Here is a 20,442-nt window from a genome sequence, read left to right as displayed (position 1 = left end):
CCCTTTGCTTTTGTTTTCTGAGTTTCTGCAGCACTGAGCTCACGCTTGTCCCCCTTGATCCTTTCTCAACATGCTCCTTCCTCTCCCATTCAGGCTCCCAAGAAACATCTGCAGAATGGGATTATCCGTGGCTACCAAATCGGTTACCGAGAGTACAGCACCGGGGGCAACTTCCAGTTCAACATCATCAGCATCGACACCACGGGCGACAGCGAGGTGTACACGCTGGACAACCTCAACAAGTTCACCCAGTACGGCCTGGTGGTGCAGGCCTGCAACCGGGCTGGCACGGGGCCTTCTTCTCAGGAAATCATCACCACCACCCTCGAGGACGGTAGGTTCCGGGCCTAGGTGTGCGGGGTACAGTGCTCTCCTCCGGGGCCCCTGGGACTCACTCTCATTGGGCTCCCGGCTGCCGGGCAGTGCCTGCCCCATTGACCCAGCCTTCTCCTGGTCGGATGGGAGTTGAAGAGCCAATGCGCTCCCCTTTCAATGAAGGAGACCCCCCTCATCCACTGCCAGCATAGGACTTTATTTATTTACTTATCTATTTTAGTCAGAAGGCTTGAACTCTGGGCCTGGGCACTGTCCCTGCGCTCTTCAGCTCAAAGCGAGTGCTCTAGCTCTTGAGCTACAGCGCCACTTCTGGTTTTCTGGTGGTTTATTGGAGATGAGAGTCTCACGGACTTTCCTGCCTGGACTGGTTTGAACCTTGATCCTCAGATCTCAGCTTCCTGAGTAGCTGGGGTGACAGGTGTGAGCACAGGACTTTTACTGGGTTTGTTCCCAAGTAAAACCAAGTGTCTCCTGACCACCGCAAAAGCCTGATCTTTCTGAAATTTTTTTCTTCTCAAATCAGTGCTAAGAAGGATTTTTCTCTTTTTTTTTTTTTCCTTTAAAAAAATTCCTTTTGCCAAGCACCACTAGCTCACACCTGTAATCCTAGCTACTCAGGAGGCTGAGATCTGAGGATCAAGGTTCAAAGCCAGCCTTGTCAGGAAAGTCCATGAGATTCTTATCTCCAATGAACTACCAGAAAACCAGAAGTAGCACTGTGGCTGAAGTGGTAGAGCGCTAGCCTTGAGCTGAAGAGCTGAGGGACAGTGCCCAGGCCCAAAATTCAAGCCCCACGACTGACAAAAAAAAAATCCTTTTGCTTGCCTGCTTTTTTTCAGGCATTCTTTAATTATTTCCTAAAAGGAGTTGCCATATAAATGAAGCTCATGAGTATATATTGATAATGCCACCTCTCTCAACGTCTCACCCATCCTTCTCCTTCCCAGCCCTTCCCTCACTGTTCTTAATTTCGTAGGGTATACATTGGATTATTGTCTGCATTTTCCCCTTCTCTTCGTTCATCTACTTCCCCTTAGGAGACAAGTTACCAGGCTTGGTAGAGCAGATCTCATGGTGACTATGCGCCCCCTAGTGACCATGACATATTAATTCATCCTTCCAAGACCATCTAAACCTTCAAATTTCCAGCAATGCTTAAAAAATAGGGCAAGAACTCTGATGTCCACAAGTGTGGTGGTTTAGGGGAGCAGATACGATCTGGGGTTCATGACAACGATGATGGTTGGCTTTACAGCAGCAAGTTCACAGGGAGGGAGGTCTCCTATGACCGGAAGCTCACAGGATGGGAGGTCTCCCATCACCGGAAGCTCGCAGGGAGGGAGGTCTCCCATAACTCAATGTGCTCCCCAGGTTTTGCTCCATCCCGTTTTGTTCTCATCGAGGCTTGTCCTGGTCCTCGTTCTGCTCCCTCTCCTAGCTTCCACACTTAAGATCTGCATGAACTCATGCAAAAGACACTATTCTATCCTCCCCTGTCTTATTTCACTGTCTGACTTTCCTCTGGCAAACGTCACAGCATTGAGAAGGGGCCAGGAAGGACAAGGCAGTCAAGGTGGGGGTCATGCCGCTGCTTGTTGGTGATTGACAACAGCAAGGCCCTGATAGACTTGGCACCGCTGCCCGGTGTGGGTGACGAGGCACTGTGAAAGAAAATGAGGGTAGGAGGACACTGAGTCGGACAAGTGGTGGCTCCATTCGTGCATTACGATCAGACGTGTGCTCCTCTCCAGTACAGGCTGACTGACCACCCCAGAGAGAGAGGTGCTCCTGTCCAGTACAGGCTGACCACCCCAAAAGCAGAGTTTATAAGCAGGACAGAGAGAGACAAAGACAGAAACAGAGAGAGAGAGAGAGAGATCACACAAACCCGTTACAGCAAATACACAGATGAATATTCCGAGAGAAATGGCACTGTTCTTTTGTGTGGAGGATTGGTTGGTTTTCTTCTTTTGCTTTGAACATTGAGCTACATTGCTTATTCTGCATTGCGTTGCTACCACAGGCATTACAGATTCTAACTGTTTAATTTCAGTGCCCAGTTATCCCCCTGAAAATGTCCAAGCCATAGCAACATCACCGGAAAGCATATCAATCTCCTGGTCCACCCTTTCCAAGGAAGCCCTGAACGGAATTCTCCAGGGGTTCAGGGTCATCTACTGGGCCAACCTCATGGATGGAGGTAAGAGCTGCCGGGGCCCTGGGCTCGCTCACGCGCTTAGTGCCGTGTGCAGGCCCTTTCCCAAGGTGGGGGCTACTCTGGATGTGGATGATGCCGCTCTGTCGACGAACCCCTCCTCTCTGTTATGCCCCAGTGGACACAGGAACAAACGTCTCCAACATCAGAGCCCTTTGCAAAGCAATGGGAAGCAGAGCAGAAGTGGTGCTTGGGGAAATACAGCCTGAGTAATTGTGTCTATATTCAGACTCTGCATGCAACACGCAAACCGTAATCTCAATCCGGAACATTCTAGGGGGTACAGCTCCTGAAAAGCTAGCCATTTGCCATTCCTCAAATCGGACTCAGGAGAGAATCTAATGAGTTTAAGCTGAACCGTAAGAGAGCTCAAGGAAACTTCCAGAAGGCCTTGACAGGAATACAATTATTCCTCACTAGGACCCAGTAACACTGCAATCCTCAAGCCGAGGTACAGCTCTGAGGCTCAGGCACAATACCCTGGGACCAAACACCCCCCAAAATCAAAGCTCTGTGGCTCAGGCACAATACCCTGGGATCAAACACCCCCCAAAAATCAAAGCTCAGAGCCTCCATTTTCACAGCCTCTTGTTTTTCTCTTCCTCATCCTACACCCTATATGTTTTATCTCCTCTGCTTCTACCCTCTGTCCTTTCCTCTCCTCTCCTCTCCTCTCATCTCCCCATCTCTTTTCTCTCTCTTTGTTTCTCCTTTCCTCCCCCTCCTCCCACATCTGTCTCTGTCTCTTTCCTCTCCTCTCTCCCCTCCTCTCTTTTCCCCTCTCTTCTCCTTTCTCTTTCCCCTCGCATCCTCTCCTCTCCTCTCCTCTCCTCTCTTCTCTCTTTTCCCTCTGCTCTCCTTTCTCTTTCCCCCTCCCCTCCCTTTCTCCCCTCTCCTCTCCTCTCTCTTCCCTCTGCTCTCCTCTCTCTTTCCCCTCTCCTCTCCTCTTTCTCCTTTCCTCTGTCTTTTAGGTTGTAGGACAACTTGTGGCCCCATGCCACCACCTCCTGCCCTCCCCCACCGTGTGTGACAGGCTTTGGCTCTATTTTAAATTCTCTCTGATGCTATACCCAGCCCCACTTTTTGGTGACAAAACAAACAATAAACGGTAAAAAGGCATTCATGCTCATCATCCTCACACAATACTGAGGCAGCTATCCATGTTTGTCCTCTGTGGAGTGAACTGGACAGAGGGGAGAGCCGACAGAGAAAGGCAGGCTGGCAAAGCCCTTAGCCTTGCCAGTACAGAGTCAGTTCCACGCTCCTGACGACTGTCTGTCCCTGCTTCACTGAGTCGCCGTGGCCCGTGGCTGAGACCGTGGCCCGTGGCCGAGACCATGGCCCGTGGCCGAGACCGTGGCCGTCGATGGCTGTGGAGAACCGGCGTCGGCCGAGGGGGTTGTGCCCGCGCACGCCAGCTCTGAGGGCGGGGCCGGCATTCTCCCCTCTGCAGAGGCCGAGGGCAGGTGGGCACCTGGCACGTGGGGATGCCCGTCACGGGCTCCCCTGGCTTCCGACCCCCATCCCAGTCCCCTGGTAAGCGGGCACATGCAGGGTGCCAGGGGGCCCCTTGGAAGGCCCTGCACCCCAGGGGTCAGGCCACTGGCCTCCCCCTGAGGCCTCCTGCCTCAGGCTCCTGGGGCGGGGAGTGGTGGGGGTACACACAGTGTAGCCATTTCAGCACCAACCCGGGGCCCCCAGATGGCCATGGGTCATACGCCAGAGCTGAGTCCCCAGGCTCCACCTGCGCCAGGCTGGAGTGGCTCCGCTTCAGGAAGGAAAGCACGCTCCGAGCTTCTGCGCTGTTGCCATCACTCGGGCAGCGGGGACAGGAGTTCGCCCCAGGTGAAGGAGTTTGCTGAGCCACGCAGCGTAGCTAATTTTAACAAAAGGAGGTTTCCAGCTTTGAGGTATTCTCAGCACATCCCAGGCACGGGTGTTTAAAGGGCACACATTTGCCTTCCCTGCCCATTGCGATCCATCCGCCTCCATCAAGCTCCTGAGCTCACAGCGACCGTCATTTCCACCCCCAAAAGACGCAGAGCTGGTCACGTTGCAGAGAACAAACGCACGAGGCCATGACACGCCCTGTGGGATAGTTGCAGTCGGCCGAGGTTTCTCTGCCCGTTTGCCTAAGTTCATCTCAAGCATCTGAGCTAGGATATCTGAGACAGACTTCTTACCTCAGATCCTCGTGTGGGAAAGTCTGAAACGAATCAAAGCAAAACCAGGGCTGCAGAGCTGTATGCGAGGCCCAGGGCAGACATGGCTGGTGGGCGAGCGGCACGCGATGCTGGACCAGAGGCCGGGCCTGGCGAGCAGCTGAGCCCCAGCGCGGTACTGCCTTTGATGAGGACCGGCCGCCTTGGGTTGGACTGGCCAATCAGTGTTCAGAGAGACTGCCGGCAGGTGGCTGCGCGGCGCCGGTGTCTGCGATACCTGTGCGCAGCCCCTTGAGTCCTCTCGGGGTGCGATGGACGGGGCCGACAGGGCGGTGTGGGTCAGTGTGCTGCCAGGCTCCCTCACGGGTCATGTCTTTCCTTGTTCCTGTCCTCCAGAGCTGGGCGAGATTAAGAACGTTACCACCACACAGCCTTCCCTGGAGCTGGATGGGCTGGAGAAGTACACCAACTATAGCATCCAGGTGCTGGCCTTCACCCGGGCCGGGGACGGGGTCCGCAGCGAGCAGATCTTCACCCGGACCAAAGAGGATGGTGAGATGAGATGCAGGGGGTCTTCAACAAGGGACCCCGGGGCTCCACCAGAGGGGTCCACTTCCTGGGAGACACTGGCAGGGAGCCCCTCCCCCCCACAGGGGTCAGCTTCCTGGGAGACACTGGCAGGGAGCCCCTCCCCCCCACAGGGGTCAGCTTCCTGGGAGACACTGGCAGGGAGCCCCTCCCCCCCACAGGGGTCAGCTTCCTGGGAGACACTGGCAGGGAGCCCCTCCCCCCCACAGGGGTCAGCTTCCTGGGAGACACTGGCAGGGAGCCCCTCCCCCCCACAGGGGTCAGCTTCCTGGGAGACACTGGCAGGGAGCCCCACACACACACAGGGGTCAGCTTCCTGGGAGACACTGGCAGGGAGCCCCCCCCCACAGGGGTCAGCTTCCTGGGAGACACTGGCAGGGAGCCCCACACACACACAGGGGTCAGCTTCCTGGGAGACACAGGCAGGGAGCCCCTCCCCACAGGGGTCAGCTTCCTGGGAGACACTGGCAGGGAGCCCCTCCCCCCCACAGGGGTCAGCTTCCTGGGAGACACTGGCAGGGAGCCCCTCCCCCCCACAGGGGTCAGCTTCCTGGGAGACACTGGCAGGGAGCCCCTCCCCCCCACAGGGGTCAGCTTCCTGGGAGACACTGGCAGGGAGCCCCTCCCACACAGGGGTCAGCTTCCTGGGAGACACTGGCAGGGAGCCCCCCCCCCACAGGGGTCAGCTTCCTGGGAGACACTGGCAGGGAGCCCCTCCCCCCCACAGGGGTCAGCTTCCTGGGAGACACTGGCAGGGAGCCCCTCCCCCCCCACACACACAGGGGTCCGCTTCCTGGGAGACACTGGCAGGGAGCCCCTCCCCCCCACAGGGGTCAGCTTCCTGGGAGACACTGGCAGGGAGCCCCCCCACACACACACAGGGGTCAGCTTCCTGGGAGACACTGGCAGGGAGCCCCCCCCCACACACACAGGGGTCAGCTTCCTGGGAGACACTGGCAGGGAGCCCCTCCCACACAGGGGTCAGCTTCCTGGGAGACACTGGCAGGGAGCCCCCCACACACACAGGGGTCCGCTTCCTGGGAGACACTGGCAGGGAGCCCCCCCCACACACACACACCTGTGGCCTGCCTCTATCAACTCAGAGGAATTTGGGCCACTGACATTCTAGATCCATCTATGGATCCTCTCTTCCCCCAGATCCTTCTCCACTCTTCCTTCCACTTCCCCTCCTCTCCTTCCTTCTCTTTACCTTTCCTTTCCTTCTCCTCTACCTCTACTTCCTTCTCCTCCTTTCTTTTTTGTGTTCTTTAGATCAGATACTATTTTTAAGCCAAATCACGTTTTATCTCGGAGCTGTGATGCTTACTGCTCCTGCTTGCATCCTGTTAGAAGATCTCTGGTCTCTGCCCGTCCAAGTTAGGTACCTGCCTAACCCATCCTGTTCAGTGCCAGTTGGATTACTGTTAGAATCCCTGGTTTAAGAGCTTTGTGAGAACTTGCTTTAATTCTTCACATGATTCCCAGTGACTTTGCTTTCGGACCATTGGCTCTGCAGTGTTGCACAAGTATGGTTCAGTTGTCTGACTCCTAGGCATGGGGCAGCAGCTTCTGCACTGTTCTGAGGGAGACTCCCGGGCACCTTCTCTGAGCTATTTGAGGGAACAGTTTAAAGTCCAATAAGCAAAGAACAACAGTGAGAGCAAGTTAGGAAGGAAGGAGAACTGACTTTGAATTAATGACCTGTGGAGCCTTCCGGACGGAGCCACCAAACCCTGGTGGAGATATGCTGATAGATTCCAGCCAGCCTGATGGCAGGCACTGCCCACCGAGCCCTGGGCAGGCTTTGCTCTGCGCTTCCCTGTCTTCTTGCCAGGATTCTGGTTCCTTGGGAAGATAGGCAGGGCAGGGGAGGTGCCCCGGACCATTGTCACCAAGCATTGTCCAGCCTCGTGTCTGTGCCTGCCTCTCTGCTACAGAGTCTCCAAAGTGCCGCTGTCTCATTCCATTCCAGTAATCCAGGAAAGCCTGCCTGGGACCCAGAGCAGGAGGCAAACACTAGCCTAGCTGTCCATGCATCCCGGGACCCCAGGTCCCCCAGCTGCACCCCACCCTGCTCACCCCAGCTGCTCCATCCGGCCACCCACCCGGCAATGTTCACGGCTTTTCCAGCCCTTCTCACACCATGGTGTTTGCACACGACTTGAGGCTCACTAGAACATACGGGTAGTTTGTTACCCCAGGCAGAGGAGAAATCTCGGGTCAACATTCATGACACGATTAGGAAGTCATTCATCAATAGAACTACCTAGGAAGCAAAGCCCACCGTGAAACAGCCATCACTTAGTTTCTAAATGTAATTTCGAGTGTTGTATAAATGCTGGCCCCCGATCTGCCACCCGAGGGACCAGGGTCTTTTGCCTCCCTTCCCTGGCACTGATCTGACCTCGAACTACGGAGTGCACGGGGCTGCAGGAGCACGCCTGGTCTGACACGTGCTGAAGGGGTGGGGGGCGGCTTGGCACCAGGCCCTCCACAGCCCGCTCTTCCCTCCTGCAGAGCAGCAGGGGCGGCAGGGCAGGGGTGGCACCGACTCTCAGCAGCAGTGCACTTGTCACTGGAACTATTATTTAACGAGAAAGCGGTGACATCTGCAATTTCTAGAAGGATGTACAGCGAGCCTGCACGAAGGACGGGCTCTCGGCACAGCCCCCGCCAAACGGCGATTGGGATCCATGTTTAATTAATCTTCCTGATGTAGAAATCATCAGGTTCTGTCTTCAAGATGACCCCCAGACCCTGGATCTAATTTATGCATCGATTCTCCTCTGCTTTCGCATCCGGGGCCGGTGGTGTGTGGTGTGATTGATAGCAGACGCCCTGCCCGTGGTCTCTCACTCACCCCCAAGTAGGAGGTGAAGAGCAGCCCCTCCACAGACGCGGGAGATGGAGAATACACAGGACTAACTGTCAGCGTTTGTTTCTGGCAAATCAGCGTTTCAGAAAAAAAGTGGAGCAAACACTGGGTGGAAGGTGGGAAAATGAATGTGGGTGAATTTGACTCCATGGCAGCCCGCTCATTTGCAATTTAGCCATCGCTGTGCACTTGATATCTAACTTAATAGGCAGCGTAGAGGAGTGCAGTTTGTGTTTCACTGTGCAGGGAAGAAAAGTGCCAAGACTAATCATCACCTGAGGAAGACTTTACTCCTGTTAGGACTACAGATCCTGGCCCTGAACCCTGGCCCATGCCTGTAATCCCAGCTACTTGGGAAGTAGGGATCAAGCCAGCCCAGGCAAAGTTTTTGAGACACCCCCCCCCCCCTTTCTCAACCCTCACAGTCAATAAAGTGTCTGTGCAATATTGTGCCTACTATCCCAGCTTAGCCTGTGTAAACAGGAGGATTACAGTCCAGGCTGGCTCAGGCATAAATATAGGACTCTATTTTAAAAAATAAAAACAGCAAAGATTAGGTGCATAGTCAAGTGGTAGTGAACCTCTCCAGCAAGCTTTGGAGATGTGAAGTTCAAGGCCCAAGAGCACCAAAAGAAAAATGTTTCAAAGAAAAGGCTAGAGATCCTGTTCATATTTCCCCTGGATCTCATGATACCCATTGCACTGCCAACTTCAACTGCACTGTGCAAAAACATGGATAGAACACAGGTGAAATAATTGGCCACCTTTGTTCACATCTTACTCATTAAGATGTTCTATGTGGTGGGACACTGGTGGCTCCTGTCTCTTAGGTGTCTACTCAGGTCTATGGTCTTATTGTAAGGTCAAAGGCATAGTCCTGAACCTTGCATTTGAGGCTCAGATACATGGGCAGAGGCTGATCTTTGGATAATCTTAAATCTATGGGAATTATTTCAGTTTCAGACTTGATTTTGGGGACTGCTCCATCCATGAGTTCTTGTGCCTCTGTGATGGTTGCAGGAACACACGAGAGACAGCCATGCCAGATTCTAAGACCTTTGATGAAATCTAATATTTTATTTCTCACGGTGTGGCTCTAAGCAGGGGAAAAAATCCACAGGAGAGAATACAAATAGAACACCATCGACTCACTTTTGTTTGTTATTTTCATTGTGCAGGCATAAATTAGTCCCAGTCTTGTGATACCTCTAGGCAAATGTAAACACTGTGTATGTTAAACAAATAGAGATCGCTGTGTTCACATGCAAATATTTGCATGGTGCCTTACTGGAGACATGTCTGAGGAAGAAGATGGCAACAGGGGCAGTCTGACACTGTGGTCTTAACAACTTTCATACTGGGGTGTCTGATCATAGAGCTAGGAGTATGTTACATACATACATGCAATTGTACATCATGAACAGGATGCCAGTGAGTGCAGGAGTATGTTGCATACATGCATGCAATCGTACATCATGAACAGGATGCCGGTGAGTGCAGGAGTGTGTTGCGTACATGCATGCAATCGTACATCATGAACAGGATGCCGGTGAGTGCAGGAGTGTGTTGCATACATGCATGCAATCGTACATCATGAACAGGATGCCGGTGAGTGCAGGAGTGTGTTGCATACATGCATGCAATCGTACATCATGAACAGGATGCCGGTGAGTGCAGGAGTGTGTTGCATACATGCATGCAATCGTACATCATGAACAGGATGCCGGTGAGTGCAGGAGTGTGTTGCATACATGCATGCAATCGTACATCATGAACAGGATGCCGGTGAGTGCAGGAGTGTGTTGCATACATGCATGCAATCGTACATCATGAACAGGATGCCGGTGAGTGCAGGAGTGTGTTGCATACATGCATGCAATCGTACATCATGAACAGGATGCCGGTGAGTGCAGGAGTGTGTTGCATACATGCATGCAATCGTACATCATGAACAGGATGCCGGTGAGTGCAGGAGTGTGTTGCATACATGCATGCAATCGTACCTCATGAACAGGATGCCGGTGAGTGCAGGAGTGTGTTGCATACATGCATGCAATCGTACATCATGAACAGGATGCCGGTGAGTGCAGGAGTGTGTTGCATACATGCATGCAATCGTACCTCATGAACAGGATGCCAGTGAGTGCAGGAGTGTGTTGCATACATGCATGCAATCGTACCTCATGAACAGGATGCCAGTGAGTGCAGGAGTGTGTTGCATACATGCATGCAATCGTACATCATGAACAGGATGCCGGTGAGTGCGTGGTCAGCTGTGCCCCTGAGTCATGTGTCGTCTTGAAGGCACAGGCCATGTGTGGGTATGTGGGGCCATCTCAGTAGAGATGAGAGACAGACAGACACACAGGCAGGCAGGGATTTACAACAATGGGGCCAGTGCTTCCCTCCAACACCCCCTGAAGACAGGGTGCCTGTGGGAAGAACTCCAGTCCACACTGCCCTTGATGAAGTCCACACAGGGTATGGAGAATGCCCTGGGCAGTAGAGCTACCCAGCAGCACCCCACCTCAGTGAGAGCCTGAAGAGGTTCTACCGTGTGGCTTTCCACCACCCCACTGTTCACCTCCATCTCCCAGAACAGAAATATCCACCTCTTCTTTCTCTTCTTCCTCCTCCTTCTTTTCCTTGGGATACTGGGATTTCAACCCAGGGCCTGGGGAACTCAGGAGCTGTCTCTGTCACTTGATTCATTTCACCAGCCACTTGGTGCACTGGTTATTTGCAAGGCCAGCCTAGCATGCCTAGCCATTGACTGAGGGCAGATCTTAGAAACTTTTATGCCAGAACTAGTTGGAAATATAATCCTCTATCTCTGCCTCCCAACTAGCAGGCTCGGGCCACCATTGGACTGAAAGTTGCCTTCTTAACTGCCCACAGGAGAGCCTCTCTGTAGCGTTAGAGCTCTCTGACTTTCTTCTATTTTCAACTTCTGTGCCCTGCCACCTCAGATGAAGTCAGGCCCTCCAGGAAGTTCCTTTCCATTAACTCCAAGTCAGATGACTGGCATCTTAGTTGTAACTTCGTAATCACTCCGTCAGGGGAGAGATCCACCCAACCTGGTGAGAGTTACTGCCCCCCACCCAGATACACACCCAGATACACACACCAGAGCATGGGGTCCTGAGACCACATCCATATCCTGAAACAGCCAATGAACTCCTTTCACAACTCCTGTAGAAAATCAGTACTGGGAATCTTGTGTATTGCAGACGCTAGTCAGTGAGTTCTGCAGACACTCCAGACCTGGCCATGGAGGGGCATGGAGGCCGTTCAGGAAAACAGACAGGGACATGCCACTCCTGAGCATGTGACAACGCCACAAAGAGGAGTCTAGAAAGATCAGAGCCCTCACCGAATCCAGGCTCCTGAAGGGAGAAGCCCTCCTGGAAGAACTGATATTTAGAAGAACTTGAGTATCTTTAGTGTCCTATCATCTACAGCAAGTGTGATAATAATGACTGATCAGCCTATCACACTCAATACAGAATTCCAAATAAATTCTGTACCTGAGTTATCATTGACATCCTTCAAAGTCAGATCAGAATTAGGTATAAATTATTCTAGCTTCATACACAAGGAAAGTAAGGCTTATTAGCGACGTTAATTAAGTTGCCCAGGACATAGAATAAAGCGGCAGAGCTTGGAGTCCACACCTTCCATTATTAGAACGGTATGGTCCAAGCCAGATCTGAGATTTTAACTTCTGATTGGAAAAGGATTGGCTCAGTAATCCAGGAAACTTCCAGAATGGCTTGTCTCACCATGTTTCTCCTCCCTCCTATCTTCTTTCTTGTTCTCTCTCCTTTCCTCTTTCTTCCCTCCCTCTCCACTTCCCTTCCTCCTCTTCTTCCCTCCCCCATCCCTTCTTTTATTCTTCCCCTCTCTCCCTTCCTTCCCTCTTCCACCTTGCCTTCCTCCATCCCTTCCTTCCTTCCTCTCTTCCCCATCTCTCTCCCTCCTTCTTTCCCTCTTCTCCTCCCTCCCCCGCCCTCCCCTTTCCTTCCTTCCTCCCCAACTTACACTTAAGAAAGTCTTTCCAGAAGAGTTCCACTCACGGCTCCCAGAGCAGCTCTCTTTGGCACCTCACTCCCTTGATGGGCGCGGTGGATTGACTGGTCGCCGCACAGGACAAGACTGAGGGTGGAGTGCAGGCTGGGAAGGAGCCCAGCCGGCCCTGAGCGCCAGCTGAAGCCCCAGCTTCCAGACAGATGCTCAGGAACGTTCCGCAGAGTAGCGGGGGCAGGACGCTTGCGCTTCAGAAAGAGTGGAGCGTGTTGGCTGAACCCGAGCAGCTGCTGGATGAAGCAGGATGGCATCCGTGCTTCTAGGACTTATTAAAGTCTCAGCTATTACCCGCACCTACTGGAACCTTGGCCTCAGTGCCCGGGATTGTGTGGCTTTGTTCCCAAGGGAGGGTTGAGACGGGCTTGTCCCTCCCCCCCCCCCATTCCCTTTCCTTGAGCCTTTGATCCCATAGGGCTTGCCAAAAAGGGACAGCAAGACATGGTCGTTCAGATGATGACGGTGGTCATGCAGCAAGACAGGGCTCCTCAGAGTGGTGGTTTTGTTGTTCAAACTTAAGAGTGGAGATGGTGGTGAAGAGAGTGAGTCAACTCTCAAAGTATCTCCTTGGCAGTTGGGTTGTTGAAATCCACCCTGTGTCGGCCCTCGGACCTAGAGCCTGCAAGTTTCATCCTGCAGCTGGCTCCCAGAGTCCGTGTTCTTTCCCCTCCTCCAGGGCTCACCCGTCTCCCCCACATCCATGCTCACCTTCAAAAAATAAGATGCCTAGTTAACTGCTAAGTTAGACTCAATAGCATTGATGCCATCTTCTGCCTTCTAAGATGAGTTATGGAGGGGACTTCCCATACAAAAACACTGTGAAAGCCAGGCCTGTCATACTAGCTACTCAGGAGGCTGAGATCTGAGGACCACAGTTCAAAGCCAGCACAGGCAGGAAAGACTGCGACACTCTCATCTCCAATCTGCCACCAGAAAACTGGAAATGGCACTGTGGCTCAAGTGGTAGAGCACTGGCCTTGAGCTGAAGAGCACAGGGACAGCGCCTAAGCCCAGAGTTCAAGCCCCACAACCAGTAACATAAAACAACACTGTGAATTCTTGACGCACGTTCCGCACTGTGAACATTATCTCTGCACCTCACTAGACCTAAACACGTTCTATTACAGCGTCTTGGGGAGGGGGCCAGAAAGAGTGGGTCTCTGAGGACTGGGGTCGTTGATTCCTACATTTCTAACTCAGTAGGCAAAATGTACGGTCCTGCTCCACACCCGAGTCCATGCTAAGCTAAAAACTGGAGCAGAAGCAGAAGAGCCTGAAGCGGATTCTCCAGCTGTCCGGAGGCCTCTGGCCAAAATGAACCGTGATGGGCTCTCACGGTTTCATGTTAGGCTCTCAAGGAATTAGCTTGGTTGGGTGGGGCTGTGGGACACGGTGAAGCCATGACCGCCCCAGGGGCCGAGCAGCTGGAGTGCCTCCCGAGGGGACCGGGCCCGGAGCAGGGGGGGACGGAAGGGCCTCCACCCCAGGACTAACCCCTGCTCTTCCAGTTCCAGGCCCTCCGGCGGGCGTCAAAGCAGCAGCGGCCTCTGCCTCCATGGTCTTCGTGTCCTGGCTGCCGCCGCTCAAGCTGAACGGCATCATCCGGAAGTACACCGTGTTCTGCTCACACCCCTACCCCACAGTAAGTCGGCACCAGCGCTTTCTAGCACCTTCCGGGAGGTGTGCATGGGAAGGGCTCCTTTGGACCGGCCTTCCTGACCACTGACCTGCGCCTTTCAGCGGCCCTGCTCCTCACCCCTCCCGCTGCGGCCTCCCTGTGGGCCCCTCCCTGTGCGATGCCACACGCTCCTGTGTCTCTGTGCCACATGCTCCTGTGTGTCTCTGGGCGACGCTTTATGCGTTGACTCCAGCGTGCTAGAAGGACACAGGCTCGGCATCCTGGCCTAGGACTCCCGTGCAGTCCAGGGGGCCGCACAGGCCAGCTGTCTGCAAGGGGCAGGTGCAATGCTTTCCTGGAGATTCCCAGTGTCTCTTCCCACACAGAGCATGGGGCTCAGCCCAGCAAGCCTTCCCCAAGCCACCGGAAGGAGATCGATACATGCGGAATGGTGGGAAATAACTCCCTGCCAAGGCTCCACCGTAAAGGCTTCCCTGTCTGGTGGTTTGTTGGGTTTTTGCCACCATAAAGATACTGTACCACTGAGTGTGCATTCATTCAAGAGGCTGAAGCTGGAGGATGGTGTCCAAGGCTAGCTCGGGCTATCGTGAGACCCTGCACCCCTCCCAGGGAAAGAAGAGAGGGGAAGGGAGGAAAGGGAGGAAGGAATAGGGAGGAGAAGAGAGGAGACAGGCAGAGAGAAGAGGTGATGGGAGGGAAGGAAAAGGAGAGGGAAGGAGAGGAAGGAGGGGAGGGAGAGGAGCGGTGGATGGGGGGGGAGAAGAGGGAAGGAGATGAGAAAAGAAGAGAGGAGAGGTACTGAGTCTTGAACTCAGAGCCGCATGCTCTCATGAGGCTTTTTTATTTACTTGCTCTACCACTTGAGCCACACCTCCAGTTCCAGCATTTTGCTGGTTAATTGGACATAAGAATCTTTCAGTTTTGTCTACTAGGGCTGGCTGGAGATCTTCAGATCTCAGTCTCCTGAGTAACTGGGATTATAGATGGAGAGTAGAGGATAGGAGAGCAAAAAGAGGGAGAGAAGAGGAAAGACAGAAGAAAAGAGAAGACAATGCTACTGAGGTGGCGATGACGGTCTTGGGTGCCCGGGACCTTCTAGACATGTGTTTATTGCGCTCATAAAGATGTGCAGAGTCTGCAGTGCAAACTGAACCTGAGCCTGTTTCTCCCTATCATTTCACCCTCATTACTCTTCATATAATTCAAACATCATTTATGACCTGTTGTTGGTAATTAAAATTTTTCCAGTTCATTCATTGCACTGCTCGTAATAGGGAGTTAATAAGAAGTTTGGTTTTCTTTCTTTCGTTCTTCTTTTCCATCGTGAGTTCTGGGATTTAGCATGTTTTGGCGGTGTTGTTGAGATCTTTGATTTTCTGTCTATGCTAGCGATGAACACCAGAGGGCAGCAAGAGCTCTGCTCATTTTCCTGTTCCTAAGTGAATTTTTTTTCTTTGAAATGATTTCATAGCTAATGTAGAACATGCCAGGATAAACCAGGACACAGGATGTCCTATAATTTGATCTCCGTTTAAAAGTCCCTTGGAGAATTTCCTCGCCATTGTCAATTCATTTTCAAGATCCCCAATTTAACACCTTTTCTTGCAAAAAAAGACCTTGCTAGCACAATTTTTTTGCTCGCATATGTAAAATAGATCGCCTAATAACAGGAATTTCTTCCATGGTCTTAATTTAGTTTAGGAAATACATTAAAGCTTCAGACTTGGGATAGAACCTGATAAGGTACATTCGCTGTAAGTTAATCTGGCTAATTGCAGGTTGTCTAAAAGCCGGACAGAATCAAGCATCAGCCAACTCGGGAAACTGGCAGTTACAGCCAGACAGCAAGACCCCCACCCACAGATATAAATGGTACAGTTTGGGGGTCTACTGCATTCAGAACCTCAGCCTTGTAGTGTGTGGAAGTCAACTATTAAATTTAATATATAACACAAACAATAGTGTAAGCAAAGAAAACCCACAAATAGGAGATAACCTTTTAAGATCTCGGGTTAGGAACTGATTGGTCTGGGCTTTATTACTAATATTTCTCTCTACTAACAATGTAAAAAGAAAAGGAAAAATTATGTATGTATATGTATGAAATAAGCATGCATATGTGAAGTGAGCAGTAGAACATGGAAGTGATCTATTTCATAAGGCTAAAATCATATATACAGAGCTTAGATTATGAAATCAAGTAGCAGTAATTTCTCTGCTCAAAGAATACCTCAGAAGGTGTTCATGCTTGTATCCACATCAATTATTCTAGCTTGAGATGCAGTGTATCCGAGCCCACACGCCACTAGGATTGCTGAGTGAGACCATGAGAACAGTCTTCTTTGCTGTTGTTGCTTTACTTGCTCCATCTCTTTTTAAAATTTTTGTTTTATTGTAAGGAAGCTGTACAGAGGGGATCAGGGGTGGGGGGAGTGGGAAAAAACAAGGGAGGGGGTAATAATGCTCGACAAGAAATGTACTCATCACCTTAAGTATGTAACCCAGTCTTCTCATCAGCCAAACTGTCCTCTCCTGCCGCCGCCGTGCGCCCCGCCTCGCTCGCAGCCTTCTCCAGTGCTCTTTCTTGATCCTCCTTTCAAATTCTTTACCATCTCTATGGCTCATCAAATCCGCTCTCAGAAATTGATCCATCCCCTTAAGAAGTTCCATCTTTGTGTCCCTCACCATCAGTCCTAGGTCTCCAAATTCCCACCACCAGCACCTCACCACCACCCACCCCTCCTTCCTTCCCTTTGTATTCGTTCCCATGCTAAATCTGAGCAGGCCGTTCCTTTGTCCAAATTTCATAGACAGCATCTCACTTTGTACTTAAAACATTCAAAGTCCTCAACACGACTAACATTTAGTCCACATCCAGTCTCAAATTCTACTAAGACTCTTCACCTATTAGCTAAACCACCTCATGTCTTAACTGTGTGTGCATACACCTGTGTATTCATTCATGTGTGGGCATTCACGTGTATACCTGCATGTGTACACACACTGGGCCTCTGTGTGCTAAATGCATTGGGACTCTGTGTGCTAAATACTTTCTCTGCACACAAGGAAATACAAGTTGTGACCACAATCCAGCCCATGCACATATGTGTGCGTGCATGCGTGCGTGCACATACACACACACACATACACACACACACACCATCGCTCAAACAAGACTCACAGTTAATGCATGTGACAGCTTTGGCGTTGTTCCATCCCACTGGGGTCTGTTGTATCTTGCAGTGTTTTTTTAAGTTTGTTTCTGTGCTTGAATTCGGGGCCTCACGCTGTCAGTTGGCTTTTTCACTCCAGGCTGATGCTCTATCACATGTGCCACACGTCCACTTCTTGCTTTTTGCTGCTTAACCGGAAATGTGTTTCACGGGTTTGTCTGCCAGGGTTGGCTTCAAACTGTGATCTTCGGATGTCGGCCTTCTGGGTGTATAGGACTGTGCATGCGAATCCTTGGATCCCTGCTTGCTGTGTGTTCTGAACCATCCTCATGGTCCACTTCCTTGCTTCAATTAGTTTTGATCACTGCCTTATACCAGGGAAGTTCTTACTGTTATCCTCCCTTTGCTGAGAATGCGATGGAGAGCATGCCGTGTAGCCAGGATCGTTCAGCTTGTCAGTTGGGTGTGTCACTCCGGTGCCTAGGGGTCACAGTGGAGGGTGGTACCCCAGTGGCTGGGCTCCCTGTGGGGTCTTCACCCCCAGTGGCAGGCTCAGCCCAGTCTTTACACCCTGATCTCCCGCCATCCCCCGCTACACCCACTTCTTGCATCGTTGTTAGTCCCAGGCCCAGTTTGGCCTCCCTGGTGACTCGTTGGCTTCCCACGTGTGACATTCAATCACAGCGGTGCCGTGGGTTAAACCTGGTGCTGTGCTGAACCGAAACAGGGGAGATTCAGTAAGCCTTGTGTTACAATGGGCGGCTGGGAGCCGTGGACTGGAGGCCGTAGCAGGAAGTTGGCAGGGCTGGAGAGACGGTGGTGCGTACCATAGATACTTTCATCTCCACACGACTGAAGTTAACTGATGGTCTTTTTACATGACTCACGTGGTTCTTTTGGTTCTACCAAAAAGACTCCGGTCGTTTGGGGCTCTGGGTCCCACACTGGCAAGATTCCACAGTTGGCTTAAGAGCAGACGGTCGCGCTGCATCTGCGTATGCAGTGGACCAGTCGGGTCCTTGCTGAGTGGGTCTAGGTGGCAGGCACATGCTGTCTCTGGAACATGTGTCCCCTGCATCTTGTCACAGAACCCAGAGGCTGCAAAAGCTCTGGAGATGTTTCTGGGAGGTGAAGCCGCCCCTAAGCATCCAGGTCAGAATCAACACATAAGGATTCTGGTTTTTTAAAAAATCCCTTAGGAAGTGCGTGTCTTCAGGAGACGTTTTGTTTGTGTATGTGTTTATTGTTTGTCTTGTTTGTTCGACACCCAAGCTGGTCTTGAACCTTTGATTCTCCTGTCTCGGTATCCCAGGTCCTGGGATTATAACTGTATAGCACTTTGCCTGGCTCGGGGGAGTATATTCTTGAAGCTTCAGGAATATTGTAATAGAATATGATTTGTCTTCTTTAACTTTTTTATCACACTAGAATTCACATCTATTTATTAGATTCCTGCTCTCTGGGAGAGCAGAAAGGAGGCCTGTGGTACTTTTCAAAAGCTTGTCCTTTAACGGTGGTCTCTCCCCTTACCATATCTTATCAGACCAGCCAATCACTGCCCACCCTTCCCTTCCCCCATCTTACCAGACCAGCCAATCACTGCCCACCATCCCTTCCCCCATCTTACCAGACCAGCCAATCACTGGCCATCCTTCCCTTCCCCCATCTTACCAGACCAGCCAATCACTGCCCACCCTTCCCTTCCCCCATCTTACCAGACCAGCCAATCACTGCCGACCGTTCCCTTCCCCCATCTTACCAGACCAGCCAATCACTGCTCAGTCTTGCTGTGGAACCGACTGTCATTCCCATGTCATCACCAGTACTCACTGGTATTGCCAGGCATCATGGGAAGGCATCCCATTGTTATAATGAGTCAGTGGAGGAGATACCTGAGCCTGGAAAACCCTGAGCCCAATCTTGTAACTTCTAGAGCCAAGGAGGTCAGAGCACACCTGCCAATGGAGGTTCTGCACAGTCAAACCCTGGAACTCTTTTGTGTGTGGGTGCCCATCATGGGGCTTGAACTCAGGGCCTGGGGGCTGTCACTAAGCTTTGTCTCTCAAGGCTGGCACTGTACCACTTCAGCCACAGCTCAACTTCTGACTTTTTGCCAGTTAATTGGAGATACGAGTCTCACAGACTTTCCTGCCCCAGCTGGCTTCAAACCTTTATCCTTAGATCTCAGCCTCCTGAGTAGCTAGGATGAGAGGTGTGAGCCAGGGGCGCCTGCCCAGCTTGGAAGTCTCCTTTAAAGAGACACTGTAGGCTCTTAGCCACCTTCTGACTTCCAGAATGCTGCCTTTGAGATGTCATTCCATCAGCACAAACAGCACATAGCACCCTGCTTGTATTTAAGCCTTAAATGCTGCTTTCAACAGAGACTTTCTTCCTCTTTTTTCCCCTCTTCTTCTCCTTTTCCTTACTTCTTCCTTTTTCCTTTTCCCTTCCTTCCTTCCTTCATCTCTTCCTCCCTCTCTTCCTCTGTACTCTTCCTCTTCTTCTTCTTCCTCTTCCTATTTTCCTCCTCCTCTTCCTCCTCCTCCTCTTCCTCCTCCTCCTCCTTTTCCTCCCCCTCTTCGCAAGTATTTCTCCACTGAGCTCTTTTTGCTCTGTTTTTGAGGTAAGCTTGCACATTCCTGCTGGGTCAGCCTAGTGCATGCTCCTCCTCTTTTAGGTGTCCGGCTCTAGCTGGGGTGACAGCCACACACCACTATATGCAGCTACTTTTATTGAGAATGGAGGACTAACAAACTTTTTCACTGAGGCCAGCCTGGAACTGAGATCCTCCCTCGGTCTTCTCCATCTTAGCCCCCGGCCTAGCTACGATTACAGGCTTTATTTTTAGAGTGGTTTTAGGTTGGCAGCAATGCTGAACAGAAGGTACAGAGATGGATACCCACTTCCCTCCACACACTCAGGCTCCCCCTCAGCCATCACCCTGCCTAGAGAGCTCCATTCACTACTCAGAGCTCATAGCTCACATCAGGGTTATCCTGTCTGCACACGCAACACGTTATTACCCAGAGCCCACAGCGGATGTCGGGGCTCACTCCAGTCCGTGGTCTGTCTAGATGATGACAGGTACACAGTAAATGCAGGATGCGCCTGAACCTCCATGCTGATTCTCGGCCACCCCTTTCCTCCCCCGTCCGGTGTCCGTCCCTCCTCTACATTCTTTCCCTGAGCTGTGCCTTCGATCCGAGAACTGGGAAGACTTTCCGAAGATTCTGGCTTTGAAAACATGTTATCTTCTTCATGCAGCCTGACAAGGCATGAACTATTTAAGGAATTAAATTGGCTTCAAATCTCTTTTTAATTAAGAGCGAAGGAAATAGCTGGAATTTTTTACTGTACTGTATATGATGCAT

The 20,442-nt window shown here is 51.7% G+C and overlaps 1 protein-coding gene across 1 annotated transcript in view; it reads left to right on the top strand.

Moving 5' to 3' along the window:
- Dscam (DS cell adhesion molecule) overlaps positions 1 to 20,442 on the top strand; it is a 475,219-nt gene that overhangs the window by 389,269 nt on the left and 65,508 nt on the right. The window contains exons 17-20 of the mRNA XM_042687342.1: positions 94 to 334; positions 2,390 to 2,536; positions 5,110 to 5,265; positions 13,768 to 13,901. Coding sequence (XP_042543276.1) covers positions 94 to 334; positions 2,390 to 2,536; positions 5,110 to 5,265; positions 13,768 to 13,901 — 678 coding nt within the window. The remainder of the gene's footprint in view (positions 1 to 93; positions 335 to 2,389; positions 2,537 to 5,109; positions 5,266 to 13,767; positions 13,902 to 20,442) is intronic.

The sequence above is a fragment of the Dipodomys spectabilis genome, unplaced genomic scaffold (assembly GCF_019054845.1).
Source record: "Dipodomys spectabilis isolate Male_0828 unplaced genomic scaffold, ASM1905484v1 ptg000107l, whole genome shotgun sequence".
NCBI classification, from domain to species: domain Eukaryota; kingdom Metazoa; phylum Chordata; class Mammalia; order Rodentia; family Heteromyidae; genus Dipodomys; species Dipodomys spectabilis.
Note: the sequence above shows the minus strand (reverse complement) of the source record. Positions and strands in the feature narration are given on the sequence as shown.